The sequence below is a fragment of the Brassica napus genome, chromosome C4 (assembly GCF_020379485.1).
Source record: "Brassica napus cultivar Da-Ae chromosome C4, Da-Ae, whole genome shotgun sequence".
Lineage (NCBI taxonomy): Eukaryota > Viridiplantae > Streptophyta > Magnoliopsida > Brassicales > Brassicaceae > Brassica > Brassica napus.
In genome coordinates this window covers 12210956-12231314 of record NC_063447.1, presented here as the reverse complement: position 1 = coordinate 12231314, position 20359 = coordinate 12210956, and the positions used below count along the sequence as shown (strand labels likewise).

At 32.9% G+C, this 20359-nt stretch overlaps 1 protein-coding gene and 1 pseudogene across 1 annotated transcript; both read left to right on the top strand.

Annotated features, from left to right (window-relative positions):
- The first annotated feature begins 14559 nt into the window (after positions 1-14559).
- Positions 14560-18501, top strand: LOC106392791 (annotated as a pseudogene).
- LOC125585601 lies at positions 18501-20359 on the top strand. Its single transcript, XM_048754949.1, has 4 exons — positions 18501-19138; positions 19218-19328; positions 19429-19812; positions 19874-20359. Exons 2-4 carry the CDS (start codon positions 19251-19253, stop codon positions 20138-20140), a joined length of 729 nt encoding a protein of 242 aa, XP_048610906.1. The 5' UTR covers positions 18501-19138; positions 19218-19250; the 3' UTR covers positions 20141-20359.

The following is a 20359-nucleotide window of genomic DNA, read 5'->3' as shown; positions in this document are numbered from 1 at the left end:
ACTTATTAAATATTTTTGGTTACAACTAAAGAATGTCCACTGAAGTTATCGATGAATTCAGTTTTATATAAAGTTGTTTTGTTTGTTTTTATAGGTGGGAAAATGTGTTATGCTTTGCAAGATTGTTTCCATTGAAACCACTCCAAAGTTGTATTTTGTTGCGTGTGGTACCTGAAGGACGACTGTTTATCCATGTCAAGATGATCTTGATGATGATAGTCCACCTTTGTTTCATTGTACCGGATGCAATGGTCCATTGCCAATGGAAAGTCTCTAATATTGTGGCTACGTATTTTGTGTTTAATATAAATTCTCATATAGTCATATATCATTTACGTGAATTCAACGGTTTCAGCGTGTTTAATATAATAGCAAATAAACATACCAATTTCTTAAGAATGTTTAGTAGGATCTTATATTATATTTCAAAATGTTTGAAATTAATCTAATACTAGATTTTGACCCGAACTTAGAAAGCGCGGGTTTGTTTTCGAAATTAAATAATTTTTTTAATATGAATTTCTATATAAAATAGTGTAAAATTCTAGACACATTTATGTGGAATCGTGAACCGAACCATATCAAACTGAAAACACACAAAACCCAAATTAAAATGAATTTTATAAATAACCGAGTTGATTCTATATCTGGGGAGCCGAATAACTGAAACCGAATAGAAAATCAAATGGATGCCTGAATTTTAAAATACAAATTATATACCTCCAAATAATAAATTATATTTAATTTCTAAATAACCAAATATCCTAAAATTACTATTTATAAACCAAATTACCTGTAAAGCTGAATAACCCAAATTTTTATTCAAAATATTTAAAATTATCCAAATTATATGATATTTTTATTCGAACAAATCGAATTACCCGATATTTAAACTGAAAATCTTAATTATCCAGCAATTTTTATCTACAAACCTGAAATTACTTGAAAGCCCGAATTAAACCGGAACAGAACTGGACCCAATTTTGAGATATTAGCCGGATTCAAACTACGCTACCGAACCAAAGCAAAACCTAAATAACCCAACTAAAACCAAACCAAACTTTGTAAATACATGAACGGTTCCCAAATTTCTAAAACCAAAGATTAAAAACCAACTGATATGTTTCCATCAATTTTGGATTTAATGAAAACCTATTAATTAAAAATCAGATAAAATTCAAAAACTCGCCATTAAACATATGAACCTACACATGTTGTCCAGATTAAAACCCAGAAAAACATTAAAACACTTTTTAAATTGACTAAACTTCTCATGTATTTTATAATAATACATAAAACTAAATAAAATATTCGATTTCTTCAGGTAAAAACCCAGAAAAATCTGATAAGACCTTTTAAAAAAATTATTAGACTTTTCATATATTTTATAATAATACATAAAACTAAATAAACTATTTGATTTGTTATATGAAGTACATGTATATGAAATCAGATTATAGTTTAGAAATATATGAAATAGGGTTTAGGATATATGGCTTAAAAGTTTATGGAAATATGGTTTAGGGTATAGGATTTGATTTATACTGAAAATATGATAAAAATCTCTAGAAAATATGTATTTAAACAAATACATATAGATTCAAGAAAATACATGAAAATGGTGAGAGTCAAATGAGTAAATACTATATGGTTTATGGTATAGGGATTTGGTTTGTATTGGAAATATGCATACTACCTTTGAACATATTTTGTAAGTTCATACACACTTTTTTTTTTAAATAGCCTACCAACTAATTTCATCACGACGGGTAGTATTTTGATTTTTTTATATATGTTTGGTTATATAAGGTAGAAAATATGTATATTCCATATTATTAATTTGTTTTGAGTTTTTCCTTACGTAATGAAGTGAATATTAACGCACTTAAAATATTGAGATGTGTAAAAGGATATGTTAGATGCAAAAATATCGGATGATAGCAGTTGGATAGTTTCCCTTTTAACAATATTGATAATTTTGATTAACTAAGGTAAATATAAAATAAGACATATTAAGATTATATTGAATAGGTCCAACAACTTTGTTTAAGTAGATTTTTTCAGAATGTTTCTCTTTTAATAGTATAGATTTTAGTTGTTTATTGTAAATTATAAATTAACATAAACCTGCGATAAGATACATGTTTGACCAAAAGCTTAGATTCACTGAATAATTGAATGATGTTCATTATACCGACAATGAAAACCATATAAACGTTAGGTTAAGGACAATATTAATTATACCGGCTCTATTATTTTACCGACTCGATAGCTATACATATATCATTCAAGTTTCTTTCCTTTACATATATCAAATCAAAAGCTACACACAAATCTTAAAACTTCTCAGCAACATTAATAACTTGCAAACAATGATGTCTTTTTGAAAAGAAAATCTGCTTCTTTTGTTCTTATTGAAGATATTGATCCGGCTAAAGATTGTTACAAGATTAAAGTTAAAATGTTAAAACTTTGGAATACATGGAAAAATTAAATTGAATTGGTGTTGGTATACCTTTGTAAATATTCTATTTTTCTTCATTATTGATTAGTATTAATTATACTGTTTAGTGTTAGTGATTTATTTTTGTAATTTGTTTTAGAGACGAAGATTCATGCTTCTATATTGATGGACGTTCTCTTGGTACTTTTCTATCTAAGTTATCGCAAGGGGATTCTTTTATTCTGAGTAATTTCACCATTGGTGACCATACCACAGAATATAAATTGAATCCTCTTCCTTTTATGATTAACTTCTATAGAACAACCAAAACTACTTCTTGCGATGATTTTCCAAAAAAAGTTACCAAATAATTACTTCAAATATTTTAAGGAAATATTGGAACACCAATATGAAAAAGAAGTCTTAATCGGTTAGTTTTCTATATCATATAGTGTTTTTATTGATGTGTCCTTATTTATATTCTCTTTTTAACCGGTTCTTTATTCTAATGTTTTGTGTGTTTAGAAGTTATTGGTGAAGTTGTGAATGTTAGACCTTTAGAAAGATCTAATGGCAAAAGGGAAATCATCGACTAAGTTAGAATTAACAATTCGTGACATAAAGTAAGTTTTATTCAACTTTTAATTTTATACTCATTTTATATTTTTATTATCTTATATTATTTTGTATTTTTAATACTTAGTGATACGTGTTTACGATGTACGTTGTGGTCTAGGTATGCAAAACAAGTATCAGACTTCTTTAAATCCAATGCAGCAGCATGTATTGTATGTGTTGCTCGATTTGTTTGTGTGCGAGAACTCAGAGCTATTTTTCCCCACAAAATCTAACATCTAAATTGCTGATGATATATGATATATGATATTTATTCGTTGTTGTTATTTTGTTTATGTCGTAGGAGCTGTGACTGTTTCTAATGTATTCAATGCCACTGAAATTGTTTTTGATCCACAACTACAAGAAGTGCTTGATTTCAAAGCTAAGTTTTCTAATGATATGATTTGATTATTACTAAAGAAGATTTTGATTCAAAATCTACTTCTCGAAAGTAGATTTATATGATAAATTTTTCATTAAGAATCCAATAAAATCTATCCGTGCATTGCAATGACGGATCTAGAAAATAATTTTTGTGGGGGAAAATAAATAAATTGATATATTTAAATTATTATATAATTTTTTTAAAAGTTTTATTTTTTAAGTTAAACTGATACAACTAAAATAACTGTTTTGAAAAGAAATATAAGATGAATCAGTAACAAAATAAAATGAAACAAAAAATTATCGAATAAGTTGTTAAAAACAATAATATTGAAAGGTATGCAAAACAAGTATCAGACTTCTTTAAATCCAATGCAGCAGCATGTATTGTATGTGTTGCTCGATTTGTTTGTGCGAGAACTCAGAGGTATTTTTCCCCACAAAATCTAACATCTAAATTGCTGAAAATATATAATATTTATTCGTTGTTGTTATTTTGTTTATGTCGTAGGAGCTGTGACTGTTTCTAATGTATTCAATGCCACTGAAATTTTGTTTGATCCACAACTACAAGAAGTGCTTGATTTCAAAGCTAAGTTTCCTAATGATATGATTTGATTATTACTAAAAAAGATTTTGATTCAAAATCTACTTCTCTGAAAGTAGATTTATATGATAAATTTTTCATTAAGAATCCAATAAAATCTATCCGTGCATTGCAATGACGGATCTAGAAAATAATTTTTGTGGGGGAAAATAAATAAATTGATATATTTAAATTATTATATAATTTTTTAAAAAGTTTTATTTTTTAAGTTAAACTGATACAACTAAAATAACTGTTTTCAAAAGAAATATAAGATGAATCAGTAACAAAATAAAATGAAACAAAAAATTATAGAATAAGTTGTTAGAAACAATAATATTGAAATTTTGAGTGACAGGAAAAAATACTATGTAAAGAAAAAACAAAAGGAAGCAAAAGAATTAGAAGAAATGCAACGTTAAAGGGGTCAGATGGGGTTCGAACAGAAGACCAGTGGGGGCATATGATGGTTTTAACCACCTGAGCTGCATAATATTTAATGTTTATTATGTACAAAAATTAATATGTAAGATTGTATGGGGGCAGCTGCCCCCTCCATATACTGTAGATCCACCCCTGCGTGCATTGAATGCATCGAATGAGGTACGTCGTACTTATTAAATATTTTTGGTTACAACTAAAGAATGTCCACTGAAGTTATCGATGAATTCAGTTTTATATAAAGTTGTTTTGTTTGTTTTTATAGGTGGGAAAATGTGTTATGCTTTGCACGATTGTTTCCATTGAAACCACTCCAAAGTTGTATTTTGTTGCGTGTGGTACCTGAAGGACGACTGTTTATCCATGTCAAGATGATCTTGATGATGATAGTCCACCTTTGTTTCATTGTACCGGATGCAATGGTCCATTGCCAATGGAAAGTCTCTAATATTGTGGCTACGTATTTTGTGTTTAATATAAATTCTCATATAGTCATATATCATTTACGTGAATTCAACGGTTTCAGCGTGTTTAATATAACAGCAAATAAACATACCAATTTCTTAAGAATGTTTAGTAGGATCTTATATTATATTTCAAAATGTTTGAAATTAATCTAATACTAGATTTTGACCCGAACTTAGAAAGCGCGGGTTTGTTTTCGAAATTAAATAATTTTTTAATATGAATTTCTATATAAAATAGTGTAAAATTCTAGACACATTTATGTGGAATCGTGAACCGAACCATATCAAACTGAAAACACACAAAACCCAAATTAAAATGAATTTTATAAATAACCGAGTTGATTCTATATCTGGGGAGCCGAATAACTGAAACCGAATAGAAAATCAAATGGATGCCTGAATTTTAAAATACAAATTATATACCTACAAATAATAAATTATATTTAATTTCTAAATAACCAAATATCCTAAAATTACTATTTATAAACCAAATTACCTGTAAAGCTGAATAACCCAAATTTTTATTCAAAATATTTAAAATTATCCAAATTATATGATATTTTTATTCGAACAAATCGAATTACCCGATATTTAAACTGAAAATCTTAATTATCCAGCAATTTTTATCTACAAACCTGAAATTACTTGAAAGCCCGAATTAAACCGGAACAGAACTGGACCCAATTTTGAGATATTAGCCGGATTCAAACTACGCTACCGAACCAAAGCAAAACCTAAATAACCCAACTAAAACCAAACCAAACTTTGTAAATACATGAACGGTTCCCAAATTTCTAAAACCAAAGATTAAAAACCAACTGATATGTTTCCATCAATTTTGGATTTAATGAAAACCTATTAATTAAAAATCAGATAAAATTCAAAAACTCGCCATTAAACATATGAACCTACACATGTTGTCCAGATTAAAACCCAGAAAAACATTAAAACACTTTTTAAATTGACTAAACTTCTCATGTATTTTATAATAATACATAAAACTAAATAAAATATTCGATTTCTTCAGGTAAAAACCCAGAAAAATCTGATAAGACCTTTTAAAAAAATTATTAGACTTTTCATATATTTTATAATAATACATAAAACTAAATAAACTATTTGATTTGTCATATGAAGTACATGTATATGAAATCAGATTATAGTTTAGAAATATATGAAATAGGGTTTAGGATATATGGCTTAAAAGTTTATGGAAATATGGTTTAGGGTATAGGGTTTGATTTATACTGAAAATATGATAAAAATCTCTAGAAAATATGTATTTAAACAAATACATATAGATTCAAGAAAATACATGAAAATGGTGAGAGTCAAATGAGTAAATACTATATGGTTTATGGTATAGGGATTTGGTTTGTATTGGAAATATGCATACTACCTTTGAACATATTTTGTAAGTTCATACACACTTTTTTTTTTAAATAGCCTACCAACTAATTTCATCACGACGGGTAGTATTTTGATTTTTTATATATGTTTGGTTATATAAGGTAGAAAATATGTATATTCCATATTATTAATTTGTTTTGAGTTTTTCCTTACGTAATGAAGTGAATATTAATGCACTTAAAATATTGAGATGTGTAAAAGGATATGTTAGATGCAAAAATATCGGATGATAGCAGTTGGATAGTTTCCCTTTTAACAATATTGATAATTTTGATTAACTAAGGTAAATATAAAATAAGACATATTAAGATTATATTGAATAGGTCCAACAACTTTGTTTAAGTAGATTTTTTCAGAATGTTTCTCTTTTAATAGTATAGATTATTGATTAATTATGTACATAACTAAACTATACTTAGTAATTAATATTATTTAAAATCCGAAAATAAATTTATATTATATATCCAAGTATTATAATAGAATCTTTTCAAACTTAAATATTTGATATCTATATATATACAACTCATATATTATAGTTAGTTTCAGAAAAAAAAAATTCATATGGTAGTTTCTCTTTATAATGTTTATTTTTTTCATAATTATGTGATACATGTGCTAAGATGATTAATATAATGAAAATAAAATTTAATGTTGTTCTTCCATTATTAACTAATCAAAATTTCTCTATCAATTTTTATCAACAATCAAAATTATTATAAATTCAAATGTATACAAAAATTATTTACTGCAAATGTATTTAAATGATTTTATTCTGTGATATCGCATGACTAGAGAAAGAAGAAGAATAAAAGAATTACCGTGAGTTTAAAGAAGCGGCACTTTTTGAGCAATGATGGCGGAGACAAGAAACAGAAACAAAGTAATGAAATATTACAGGAACAAAAAAACTTGAATCAGAAATAGAAAGAGATTAGACCAAAAGGCTAAAGGAAAAAAAGATAAGAGAAACAAAAAATATAAAGAATCTATCGTATTGATTAATTTCTCTCTATATCTTGATAATAAAAAGCCCATAAAAAAATATAACATAAGATAGTGCAAAAAGTCTAAATTTCAAATGTTTAAAATTAAAAATAATACATAAAAAATACTTTAAATTAATTATCACCCTTTTAAAAAAAAACGAAAACATATGTTAGATTTAATATTGGATATATATCAACCGCACAAGGTACGGACAATTACCTAGTATTATATTAATGATAAATACATAAGTTACAATAACTACTTATTTTCTATTTACCCTAACAATTGACGTTCTATCTCCTTCTTCTTTTTCAAACTTCTTGTTTATTCTTCTCTGGAGATCAATCATAATCCACCTTCTCTGAATCTATGTAAGTTTTGCCTCTTCCTTAATTTATTTAGTTTTCGTTAATTTTGTGAAAATATCATTAAAGTTTAATTTTGTCCCTCTCCAATTTAAACTTTAATGTTATTTTATATTATCCGATTATGTATTCATATTTATACGGAAAAAAATTATAGTTAGTGGGCAACATATTGGAAATGTGCTTTAGGCACCACAGATGTTCGGACCGGCACTGCCTGTGGGTGATCGCGAAGTGTGGGCTTCACGAGCGGTAGACTTGGTGAGAGGCGATGACATGAGGGAGCGTGGATGGCAGTATACGGCTGTGCTTGGAGTTCTGGATTCATCTCGGCCTCAGAAATTCGATAGTGGTCTTAGTTTGCCAAAATTCATTACAGCTATAGAGACTAATTTATTTTAGGGAAATTGGAATGTATAGTTACAAAATAAACCATAATTAAATATCTAACCAAAAAAAAATATCTCTATTATTTATGTAATATATACTATATTGTCCCTAGTTTCCGGCTAATGAAAAAAAAATATATTCTTCTTCTTCAATTATTAACTACCACTCTCACCACGTTACCATCCGTCACTGGTACAATCACTATCTTTTTTTTTTTATAATTAATATCTCTTTTTCATAATCATTATCTCTTAATTTATACTCACATTCACCATTGAGCCACCGTCACCATAGCCACCACAACAACAACCACTTCCAAATCCATAATCTTTGCTACATATGTCGTTTCTGCTTCCGAAATCTACATACCACAGTGGCATTACGGTCGAGGCGTCCTTGTTTGTCCTGTAAGTTCTCGGCTGTACTATGTTATTTGAAAAATATGTACTATGTTATTTTGTTTGTTACTATTCTATTCTAATAATACTTCATATTATGTATTATGTGCATATTTTGATATTTGGGTTATGGTTTATATTTTCTTTTAGTGTTAGTGATTAGTGTTTTGGGTTTAGTTTATCGAAGGTTTGTGTTGACTTTGGGGTAAACATTACCTGCTTTCCTGCAATCATAGACATTTTAAAATTTGAACATTAATATGTACTATGTTATTTTGATAATGTTTCATATTACGTACTATGTGCATATTTGATATTAGGGTTATAGTTTATATTTCCTTTTAGGGTTTAGTGATTAGTGTTTTAGGCTTAGTTTATTTTGAGGTAAGCATTACCTCGCTGGGGTAAGCTTTACCTCCTTCTCTATAATTATAGACATTTCAAAATTTGAACAATATGTACTATGCTATTTGTTTGTTACTATTCTGTTTGCATATTTTAATATATGAGTTTGTTTTGATAGTTGGGTTAGGATTTATATTTATTTTAAGGTATAGTGATTAGTGTTTTGGGTTTAGTTTATGGAAAGTTTGAGTTGACGTTGGAATAAACATTACCTCCACTATTAATAAATCATTTTAAATTTTTATTTATATGAACTATACCATTTAGAATGTTTTATTCTATTTACTCTGTTTATCTTTTTCCATAACATTATCTCTTTCTCCAATCATCGCAGTTATAGCATGAGCATCGCAATCATAGTAATTTTTGTTTGAAATATGACTGCATCTTTTGGATTGACGGCATATGTTTCATCCGTAATCACAGCTAGCATAGTCACCATCTCTTAGTCACCGCCACCGCCGGTGCGATAACTACTACCGCCGCAGTGACCACTACTGCCGTAATAATCATCAACGTCGTTTATTTTGTATCCATTCTCTTTCCATTGTAATTTTTATTGTCGTTGCGATAATCAACATCACCATAAATATATCGATCACAATTTTTTTCTTCTATTACTGGCAACGAGTTCATTAGAAAGATAAAACCGAAAAAATATTGCACAAATGCTATGAGATCTAATAACGTCAAAATCATTGTCATATTCTTAATTTGTTGTTGAAACATGGCTAGTTGGCAAATACACTCTTTATTTCACTACACGGTTTTACAGAAAAACATTAAAAAATCAGTTTCTAGAATTATATGTGACCCAGACCGGAGCTGTGATGGTTCACCTATAAATTTCTCTGATAGCTTGATAGCTCGATCTTTACGTAAATCTACGCTATGATTCTATAGGAAAGTATTGATAACAGTAAGTTTACAAAGTATTAATAACAGTCAGTAAACTTAAATATATAGAGGACCAGAGGAGATATGTCTAGCTTCCAGTATTTTCGCCAACTTTGCTTGGCGAAAATACTGAGTCAATGTAATTTTGTTCATTAAATTATGCTGACCCGCTGAGTGTCAACAGAAAGAGATTCTGTCTCTGTCTTCGATAAAGTCTAGTCCAATCCACAGACAAATCATATCAGAAAGTCACAGTCAGACCACAGACCATAATAATGTTTATAGCAAGACACAAACCCTTGTTTTTTTTTTTTTGACGGCGAACGACCATTCTATTACTCAAGCTTTGAGGTGGTCTGGGTAACCAGACCGGAATAGAACAACCAATGAAAAGTAACTCCCTATGAAAGGCCCTAGCAGTCTTAACAAAAAAATCAGAAAATTGGTTGCGCACTCGTGGCACATGGACGATTTTGAAGTCCGGGAAACAAATCTGTAGCGTCTCTATCTTCTCCAATTCTGTCGCGAAGCTTGGCCACTTATGGGGTTCCTTTATCATTGCAATCAGCTCCTTGCAGTCAGTTCCAAAGCTCTGGCATGGTAAGTGTTGAAGCATATTCTCCATCGCCCATCGCAGTGCTTCTACCTCCGAATGCAATGCTGATTCACATCGAGTGAAATTCTGTGTTCCCATAAGTTGTATGTTCTCCCCACTATCCATCCAGACCCATCCACATCCACTAAAGTGACCAGAAGCTGTCCAAGATCCATCTAACAGGCAAATATTACACAAGCTTAAGACTTGGGTTTCCTCATTATTGCTGGCCTGTACTACTGGTGGTATCATCTCATTTGCATTAAACCAGGCTTGACATTCACTTTCTGCGTATCGAACTAGTTCCAAAGGGTCTCTGTCTATTCTCCTGAAAAGCTTATCATTACGAGCCTTCAAAATATACCATATTATCCAAGGATAGGGATCCATGTCTTGGTCTGGTTCTAAGATATCATTCTTCCTCCAGAATAGATAGTCCATGTTTGTGTAGACGCTTGACACTGGAAATGTACATGGGCTTGTAGGAGTTGCTGATAAGGACCATACTTGGAGAGCTGGAGGGCATTCAAATACTGTATGAGTTACAGATTCTTCTATTTCTCCACACCTTGGGCAATAATTATCGCACCTCATATTCCGCCTTACTAGATTCCTCGTTACTGCCACCTGACCCGTTATCAATTGCCATATAAGATGGCACATCTTCCTTGGCGCTTTCAACTTCCAAGCAAATGCTTGAAGTTTAGTGATACTCGGTTCCATTATTTCCTTTTCTTCTTCTGGCTTCAACAGATTTTGAGCAATCCAGTATCCAGATTTAACTGTGTATTGACCATTCCTCGTGTAGTTCCAGCAGAAAGTATCACGGCGATGAGTAGAGCTTATGGCCATACTGCGTATGAGTGGTATGTCATCGGGATGGACATAATCCTCTAGTAGCCTTACGTCCCATTCCTTCGATTCCTAGTTAATGAGATCACTAACTCTCATATTCGGATGCATCACAGGTGCTACAAGTGTAGCTGGTCTAGCAGGTGTCATTGGAATCCACTGATCCTCCCACACCTTGACTTCATAACCATAATGAATCTTCTGTCTGATCCCCATAAGCAAAAGCTTCCTTGCAGCGTAAATGCTTGTCCACACATATGATGGACTTCTTGCAGAGATTGCTCCTAATGGCGAGGTCATTCTATAATATCTGCCCCTCAAGACTCGGGCAACCAGTGAATCAGGGTACTGAACCAATCTCCATAATTGCTTTGCCAATAGTGCTAGATTAAACTCATGGATTAAACGGAAGCCAATCCCGCCCTCTTCTTTTGGTAGACAAACCTTTTCCCATTTCGCCCAGTGTATTCCTCTTTTTGGTGGATTCAAACTCCACGAAAATTGTGCAATGGCAATAGCGAGGTTTTCACAAATCTCCAATGGGAGCAGAAACGTTGACATAACGTATGTCGGAAAAGCGAGTAAAATGGACTTGATCATTACCTCCTTCCCCCCTTTTGAGAGCCATCTACCTGTCCATCCATTTACTCTATGCATCAGATTATCCTTTAGAAAAGCAAAGAGTTTGAATTTGGAGCCACTAATATCCTCTGGGATTCCCAAGTATTTTCCCATCCCACCATCATTATGTATTCCAAGTACACCTTTAAGCTCTTGCCTAGTAGTTGCATTAATCCTCTTACCAAAGAGTAAGGAAGATTTGTCATAGTTAATACATTGGCCAGATGCTTTACCATATGTCCTGACTACTTTTATTACTTCTTCACATTCACGGAGCTCCGCCTTAGAGAAGAAAAGGCTATCATCAGCAGACACAAACCCTTGTTACACTCTGACAATAATACTGTTTAATTTATAGTAAAGCCACAAACTCATGTTACAGTCAGAAAATATATATTTATACTGTTTATAGTGAAACTTCAAAGAGTGCAAAGTTTCAACAAACCATTTAATTATGGGGAATTAGGTGACATACACATAAGAAAATCAAAAATAAAGTTTCTAACCATAAGAATGTTTGGCTATGATATTATACATATTAATCTACAAAGTGACAAACATACCCTTATCTATGCGCGTGAAAAGAGTTTGATGTCGATGTGTCTTCTTCAATTGAAGAGATTTCTTTCACTTCAAACAAACTTTGAACACAGACGACACATCATAAAGGAAGAAAAGAGATAGATGAATTTCAAAGAGAGACGATGAACGAGAGGGGTGAGAGTGTTCGAGAAGCTATTTAGGGTTCTTGTGGTGATTGGCTGTGGCGGTTGTATCTGTGGGTGATTATATGCGCAAGGTGTTTGGTTTGTTGGGTTGGAGATAGTGATGAAGAAGCAGATGATAGATTAAATTGGGGAAGATGAACAGTAATGTTGTGTAACATATTCTATTCTATTTTATAATTACAGTATAGTATGCTACAATTTTTTTCTTTCTCTTCGGCAAAGTGTATCTCCTTCGCTTTCCAATTCTTCGCTTTCACTACTCCATCATCTCCATTGTCTTATTTTTCAGCACCGCCGCCACTAATAACCATCCCAGAATTAGATGGTGAGTTGCATACTTGCATTGGAGAAGAAAAACAATGCTTTTTGTTAATATGTTTTATTTTGAAGTGTTGTAACAAATATAGTAGAATGTAAATTCATGGTACTAAAGGTTGTATGCTACTGAAATGAATCCGACTTTTAGAGTTTTGTAATGACAACAATGAATATATAATGATCCATCATTTTTTTCACGAACAATACATTTACATGAAGAATATACATAAGTTCTTGCGAAAATTCTTGTTAATATTATAGCATACTATTCTATATAATCGTAGAAGTATAGTCTAGTACAATATTTTTTCTTCACGTTTGTTTCTTATTTTTCATCTTTTTCCTCATCCTTTTGTTCTCTCGTAGCTCATTTTTTTTTCTTCATTCATGTCAAGCGTTCCATTGTCACCATTACTACTATTGATTGTTTCAGCACTGTCACTATCTTCTCTTCTTCCACCACAGTCACCAATCGTCATCTCTTCCTCCTCATGTATAGGTTCGTTTCCTACTCCCATCAACTTCATTTCATCTGCTACCTTATAACTGTGTCGATACTATAAAGAATATAGTACAGTACAGTTTTTAGTTGCTTTCTCTTCAACACGTCCACAGACTCTTTGAAGGATAGTAATGTCATTTTTTGAAGAACCTGTCACATCGATGAGCTTATACTGTAGAATGGACATATTCTTTATTTTAGTGCCCCTATTTTGCTCATTATTCTTGTCTTTGTAAGAAAATAGCGCAAGAAAATACAAGAACACCTTCGACCGGCAAGACCCCACTCATTAGCCATTTAACCCTACAATGCGCGTTTATGAAGTCGAAGAAAATGTACATATTACATATCTTGTAACTTGTTGTTAGGGTTTGAGAAAGAAAGTTTAAATTTGTAAAAAAATAATATTAAAATTTTTACGAAATTTAGTCCATATGTTCTAATGGGATTTTCTCATGTATAGAATGTCTATACAGTATAGACATGAGAAAATCCCATTAGAACATCCGAACTAAATTTCGTAAAAATTTTAATATTAATTTTTTTTGCTATTCAGTTTGATACTCCAATTAATTATTTTTTATTCAGTTTAATACTTAAACTATACTCATTTTAATCAAAAATATTAATATTTTCAAAAAAAATTCAAAAAACCAAAATTTAAAGAAATCTGAATATTTTCTAATTTTATTTTAAGTTTTAATAATAAAAATAAATAAATTTTGGATAACCTCAAACGTTTTAATGTAATTTTTATTTTCAGTATCAAATTTAATTTACTTTCTCATACTTAATAGTTAATACTAAATTATTTCTTTTATCCAAAATTGTTTTAATAAAATTAAAAATTTATCCAAAATTTTAAAATTTCATATAATTTTTTTTTAGTTATTTTTATTCCTAAAATTTAAATTAAATTATAAACTTTTTAAGATTTATTTTTGAGTTTGGGAGATGTCTTAAATTTCCTTTAAAAACTTATCAATATTTTTGATTCAAATAAACATAGTTTAAATATTAAATATGCATGTACGAGACATCCTCGATGGTGGACAGTTACCTAGCCTTTAAACCTTAATCAATAGGATACGTTGCTTCCACGATAAAATATTTAGTTGAGATATTAAATTAGATAGTAAAAAAATTTGGGTATTAAAGAGATTAACAAATTAATCGGTGTATTTATATGATATTTTTTTCTATAGACATTCATCACCACGTATCTTTATATATACCATATTCTCGCTCACTTCTTAACCAAACAAAGAAATAAAATATCCTTCTTACAGAAAGATTTTAGATGACGACCATGCCGGAAACTCTTTTGCGTTTGCATTTTCTCTCCCTACTCTTACTTTGTTCTTGTGCCTTCCTTTCAAGCTCATCTACTATTGATGTAGATGATGTTGTTGTTGGTCTTGTTGCTTGTCGTTCCCGCCAGTTTGAAGCCTTTACGCAGTTCACAAACGAGTTTGATACTCGTTGGTGCAACCATAGTGATTACTCTAATGGAGTTTGGTGCGACAACTCCACGGGTGCAGTCACCAAGATACAGCTAACGGCCTGTCTAAGTGGAACTCTGAAGCCCAACAGTAGCTTATTTGGGTACCATCAACTCCGTCACCTTGATCTCAGCAACAACAACTTCATATCCTCTACACTCCCTTCCAAGTTCGGCAATCTCAACAGATTAGAGGTCTTGATTCTTTCCTCTAACGGCTTACTTGGCCAAGTTCCTTCTTCAATTAATTAGTAATCTAAGCCAACTTTCCATTTTAAAACTTTCCAAAAATAAGCTCATTGGTAGTTTCCCACTCATCAGTAACCTAACTAAGCTCTCGGTCTTAAGTCTATCTCATAATCTATTCACTGGAACCATTCCTTCATCTATCTTCACAATGCCTTCCCTGTTTTATCTCAATGTGAACGATAACCATCTAACCGGTCCTCATGAAGTTCCAAACTCCTCTACTTCTTCGTCTACGCTCGAGTTCTTGAACCTTGGGAAAAACCAATTTGAAGGAAAAATCTTAGAGCCTATCTAAAAACTCATCAACCTCAAGCGTCTCGACCTTTCTTTCCTAAACATCAGCTACCCAATTGACTTAAGGCTCCTCTCTTATCTCAAATCTTTGTTGGACCTTTATCTTTCTGGTAATAGTTTATTGGCTACTAGTTTAAGTGCTGATTCCGACATCCCACCGAACTTGGAAACCTTGGACATGTCGGACTGCGATCTCACCGAGTTCCCAAACGTCTAAAAGACACTAAACAACTTGCAGTCATATATGTTCACCGAGTTCCCAAACGTTTATCCTCAAATAGAATCAACGGAAAAATCCCTAAGTGGTTGTGGAGCCTTCCTCGTCTAAGCATGGTGCTTCTTAGTAATAATTTTTTCAACGGCTTCCAAGGGCCAAGAAACCTTTTAGTTGATTCATCAGTGCAGATGTTAGATATGGGGTTTAACCATTTTGAAGGAGAAATTCCTCTCCCACCACTCTCCATCAACACCTTCTATGCACGGAACAATACTTTCACAGGAGACATACCTCTTTCATTCTGCAACCGTACCTCTCTTACTGTTCTTGATTTATCCTACAACAACTTCACTGGACCGATTCCTCAATGTCTGAATGACTTCATGATTGTGAAACTCCGGAAGAACAACTTGGAAGGAAGTCTTCCAGACAGGTTCAACGTAGGTACCTCCTTGCGGACAATTGATGTTGGCGAGAATCGATTAACCGGAAAGCTTCCAAGGTCTTTTCTAAATTGCTCTTCTTTGAAGTTTTCAAGTGTGGACCACAACATAGGTGCTGTTCGTTTGTTCACCCAGGTGATCCATCTGGGTGAAAATCCAAATCGATATTCGTTTTGTACAATATAATACTATGTCCAGATGGATCACCCAGCTGAGCTTTTAAAAACCCATCTCAAATTCTCACCCAAGTGAAGGTGAGTATTGATGGTGCATCTGGATGCAGATGCATCTAGTTCAGTCCAAAATGATAAATGACAAAATAACTTCTTAAAATCAAAATATTATTTTCAAACCAAAATTCCTATATTTTTCCATATACATTTTTCAGCTAGAACCGAAAAATGCATTTTTCGCTAAAACTGAAAAACACACGTTTCCGCCAAAACCGCAAATATAGGCTTTTCCGCAAAAAGCATAAAAACGCACATTTCCATAAAAACGCACTTTTCGGTCAAACTAGTAAAACCACACTTTTAGGCCAGAACGGTAAAAACACACTTTCCCGCCAAAAACGTAAAACTGAACAAAAACCGAAAAACATACTTTTTCGCCAAAACCGTAAAAACACACTTTGTCGCCAAAATCACAAAAATGCATTTTTCCGCTAAAACCGGAAAACGCATTTTCCCTGCAAAAACGCAAAAAAACTTGTTTCCGTAAAAACCGCAAAAAACATTTTTTCGCCAAAACCGTAAAAGCGTATTTTTCCGCCAAAACCGGAAAACACTTTTTCCCTGCAAAATCGGAGAAACGCATGTTTCTGCTAAAACCGCAAAAACACATATTTCTGTAAAACCCGCAAAACACATTTTTCCGCCAAAATTGAAACACGTATTTTCCCGCCAAAACCTGTAAACGCATTTTCCGCCAAAACTGGATATACTCATTTTCCTGGGAAAAACACAAAAACACATGTTTCCGCCAAAACCGCAAAAAAAACATTTTCCCTCAAAACTGGAAAAACGCATTTTCCTGCCAAAACCGGAAAAACATAATTTTCCGCTAAAACCAGAATAACGCATTTTCCCGTAAAAAAAACGGAAAAACTCAATTTACCGCCAAAATGCAAAAAATGCATTTTCCCGCCAAAACCGGAAAATCATATTTTCCCAAAAAAACACAAAACACATGTTCCCGTCAAAACCGCAAACGCATTTTTCTGCCAAAAACCACGAAAACACACTTTTTCGTCAAATCACATTTTTCGCAAAAATCGCAAAAATGCTATTTTCCCGCCAAATTTTTAAAAATATATATTTTAATCATTTCATTAACAAGTCCACCTGGATGTAGATGCAAGTTAAAAAATAAAAAGCAAACGCACATAGTTGCATTCAGATGATTCATCTGGATGCAATGATGAATTGAAGAAACGAACAACACCCAGATGGAGCATCTAGATAAGGCATCTAGATGGACCATCTGGATGCATCTTCCAGATGTACAAACGAACAGGGCCATAATCGAAGATACATTTCCTTTCTGGCTCAAGGCATTGCCTGACTTGCAAGTCTTCAAGCTTCGTTCAAATAAATTCTACGCGTTTCACCAAGGTCCTTTAACGTTTCCTGAGCTTCACATTTTTGAAATATCTGATAACAACTTTACTGGAAGCTTGCCACCAAGCTACTTTATGAACTGGAAATCACCATCTCTCAAGATTAATGGAGCTGGGACCATGTATATGGCAGAAGATATTGGTGCCTCTACATATGATGATCTTATAGACTTGCAATACAAAGGTCTTTCAATGGAGCAAATGGGCATCCTTACTTTCTACAGCGCCATTGATCTTTCTGGTAACAAGATTGAAGGACAAATCCCGGAATCTATTGGCCTCTTAAAGACATTGATTGCACTCAACTTATCGAACAATGCATTCACAGGCCATATCCCTCTCTCATTGGCCAATGTTACGGAGCTCGAGTCACTAGACCTGTCAGGAAACCAACTCTCTGGGACCATTCCAAGTGGACTCAAGAGCCTCTCGTTTTTGGCACACATAAATGTATCTCATAACCAACTGAAAGGTGAAATACCACAAGGAACACAAATCACTGGGCAATCTAAATCCTCCTTTAAAGGGAATGCATGCATGACTTTGTGGTTTGCCTCTCGAAGAAAGTTGCTTCGCGCCACCAACACAACAACCTAAGGAAGAAGAAGAAGAAGAAGAAAAAGAGGAGGAAGAAGTGTTGAACTGGAGGGGTGTGGCAATAGGGTATGGGCCTGGAGTGTTGCTTGGATTGATAATAGCACAAGTCATTGCTTCATACAAGCCAGAGTGGCTCATCAAGATAATGTGCCAGTGAAAGCGCATAAACCATTAGTATTCTTTCAGTTTTCGACTTAATCTTCGAATGTCTGTCGAGAGTTTGATGGTCTGGTGGTGAATCAGTTCCTTATGTTTTTGTATAATTTTAACCGGGGCTTCTAGCTCTGGTGGTAAAGGGCTCACGGCTGTGAGTTCCGCCACCTGGGTTCGAAACCCGGCCACTGGGGGATTTACATGCGGACCCTCCAGCGCCCGAGACCGAAGACCGTTCACAGTGAGCCACATGGTGACGCCCTGGCAGTGTCCTTGCTCGCTTCGGTCTCTAGTCTGGACCATCTCGGTGGGGTCAGGACTTTCGGTTATAAAAAAAAATGTTTTTGTATAATTTTATGATATTTCGTGCTATTTCTTTTTTTCAGTCAAATAAGAAATCTTAGTTTACTATAGTTGTATTGATATACATACCTCTCTGATTTTACTGTAGCCGAAACACACTTCTTGAACGAACAAGCAAACACAAAAAGATAGTGCAAGAAAGGTTACGGACTGTTTAAAACTTGACGAAGTCTTATCCAACCACAATTACAACCACTTAGTGGAAAACCCACGAAGCGGAGACTTACGGAGACTGAGCACGCTCATTTGCAAACATATTTGCTCACCAACTGTGAAGATGTTCTATAATATGAGAGGTAAAAATAGTTATTCATTTAAATTTTTTGATTAATATTCAATAATTTTATTTTATATTGATAATATCTTTTTATATAGTGTTTATATGGCAGAGTTGCGTATGACTTGCGTATGACTCACAGACATGCGACAGATGATGAGCTTCAACAACTCAGACATAACGGATTTGCTGCATGGCTTCTTAGTTATGTGAGTCATATATCATATTACCCTATGCATATGATTAGTTTATATTTAATATAAAGTAATTAACTTTTCACTCATATATATATATGTTTTTAATTTATAGGTGAATGATGGTTTGGCCAGAGGTTTTGTGTTCGATGATTGGATACGCGAATTTGTGCGGGGACCAAACTTTGTGGTCAAATCATATCCAAAATATTGTACGCGAGGATATGCATTCACAAGGAAAGGTCATTCTAGGAAAACATATGATGATAGTGTTTCGTCTTGTTCCGGTGACGATGTCTACTACGGCAACATAGAAGAAATATTGGAAATCCAGTTTCCTGGTATGGTTAGATTGCGGTGTGTAGTATTCTATTGTGATTGGTATGACACCACCCCAGATAGAGGAGTGAAGACTGATGCGTTTGGTGTTACATCGGTTCATTCGCGGTGGAAACTTCAATATTATGATCCCTTCATTCTTGCTTCGCAAGCTGATCAGGTATGTCAATTTATTCATTATTAATGGTTTATATTTTACTAATACCTTGTATAATTGATAGGTGTGCTACATCAGTTACCCTCTGGTGACGTACAGAGACGATCCATGGGTCACTGTAACGCAAATAAACCCAAGAGGACGAGTGGATGGAACTTCTGATAATGAACCATTACAACCAGACTCTACCAGCAACTTGAGTGCAGTTGAAGATTTGGCAGATGTTGAACTCGTTGAGAATTTTACCGAGTTTGGACTTGATGCTGTTGTACATTCAGAGGACGAAGCTGAGGTTGGGGAGTTTGATGAAGATTCTGATGATTCTGATTAGGAATTCTTATTATTTGACTTGTATTTATTAGTTGTTGTAATTTCATAAGTTTTTTTTTTTTTTTTAAACAAGTCCGTCGGTATTCCGTCACTATATACCGACAACATAGCGACAAAATATGGTTTCATTCTAAGTGGACAAGTTCCTCGGAAATACCTTGGAATATACTGAGGACATTCCGACGAACTTGTTAAATTCGTCGGAATGTCGTCGGTATAT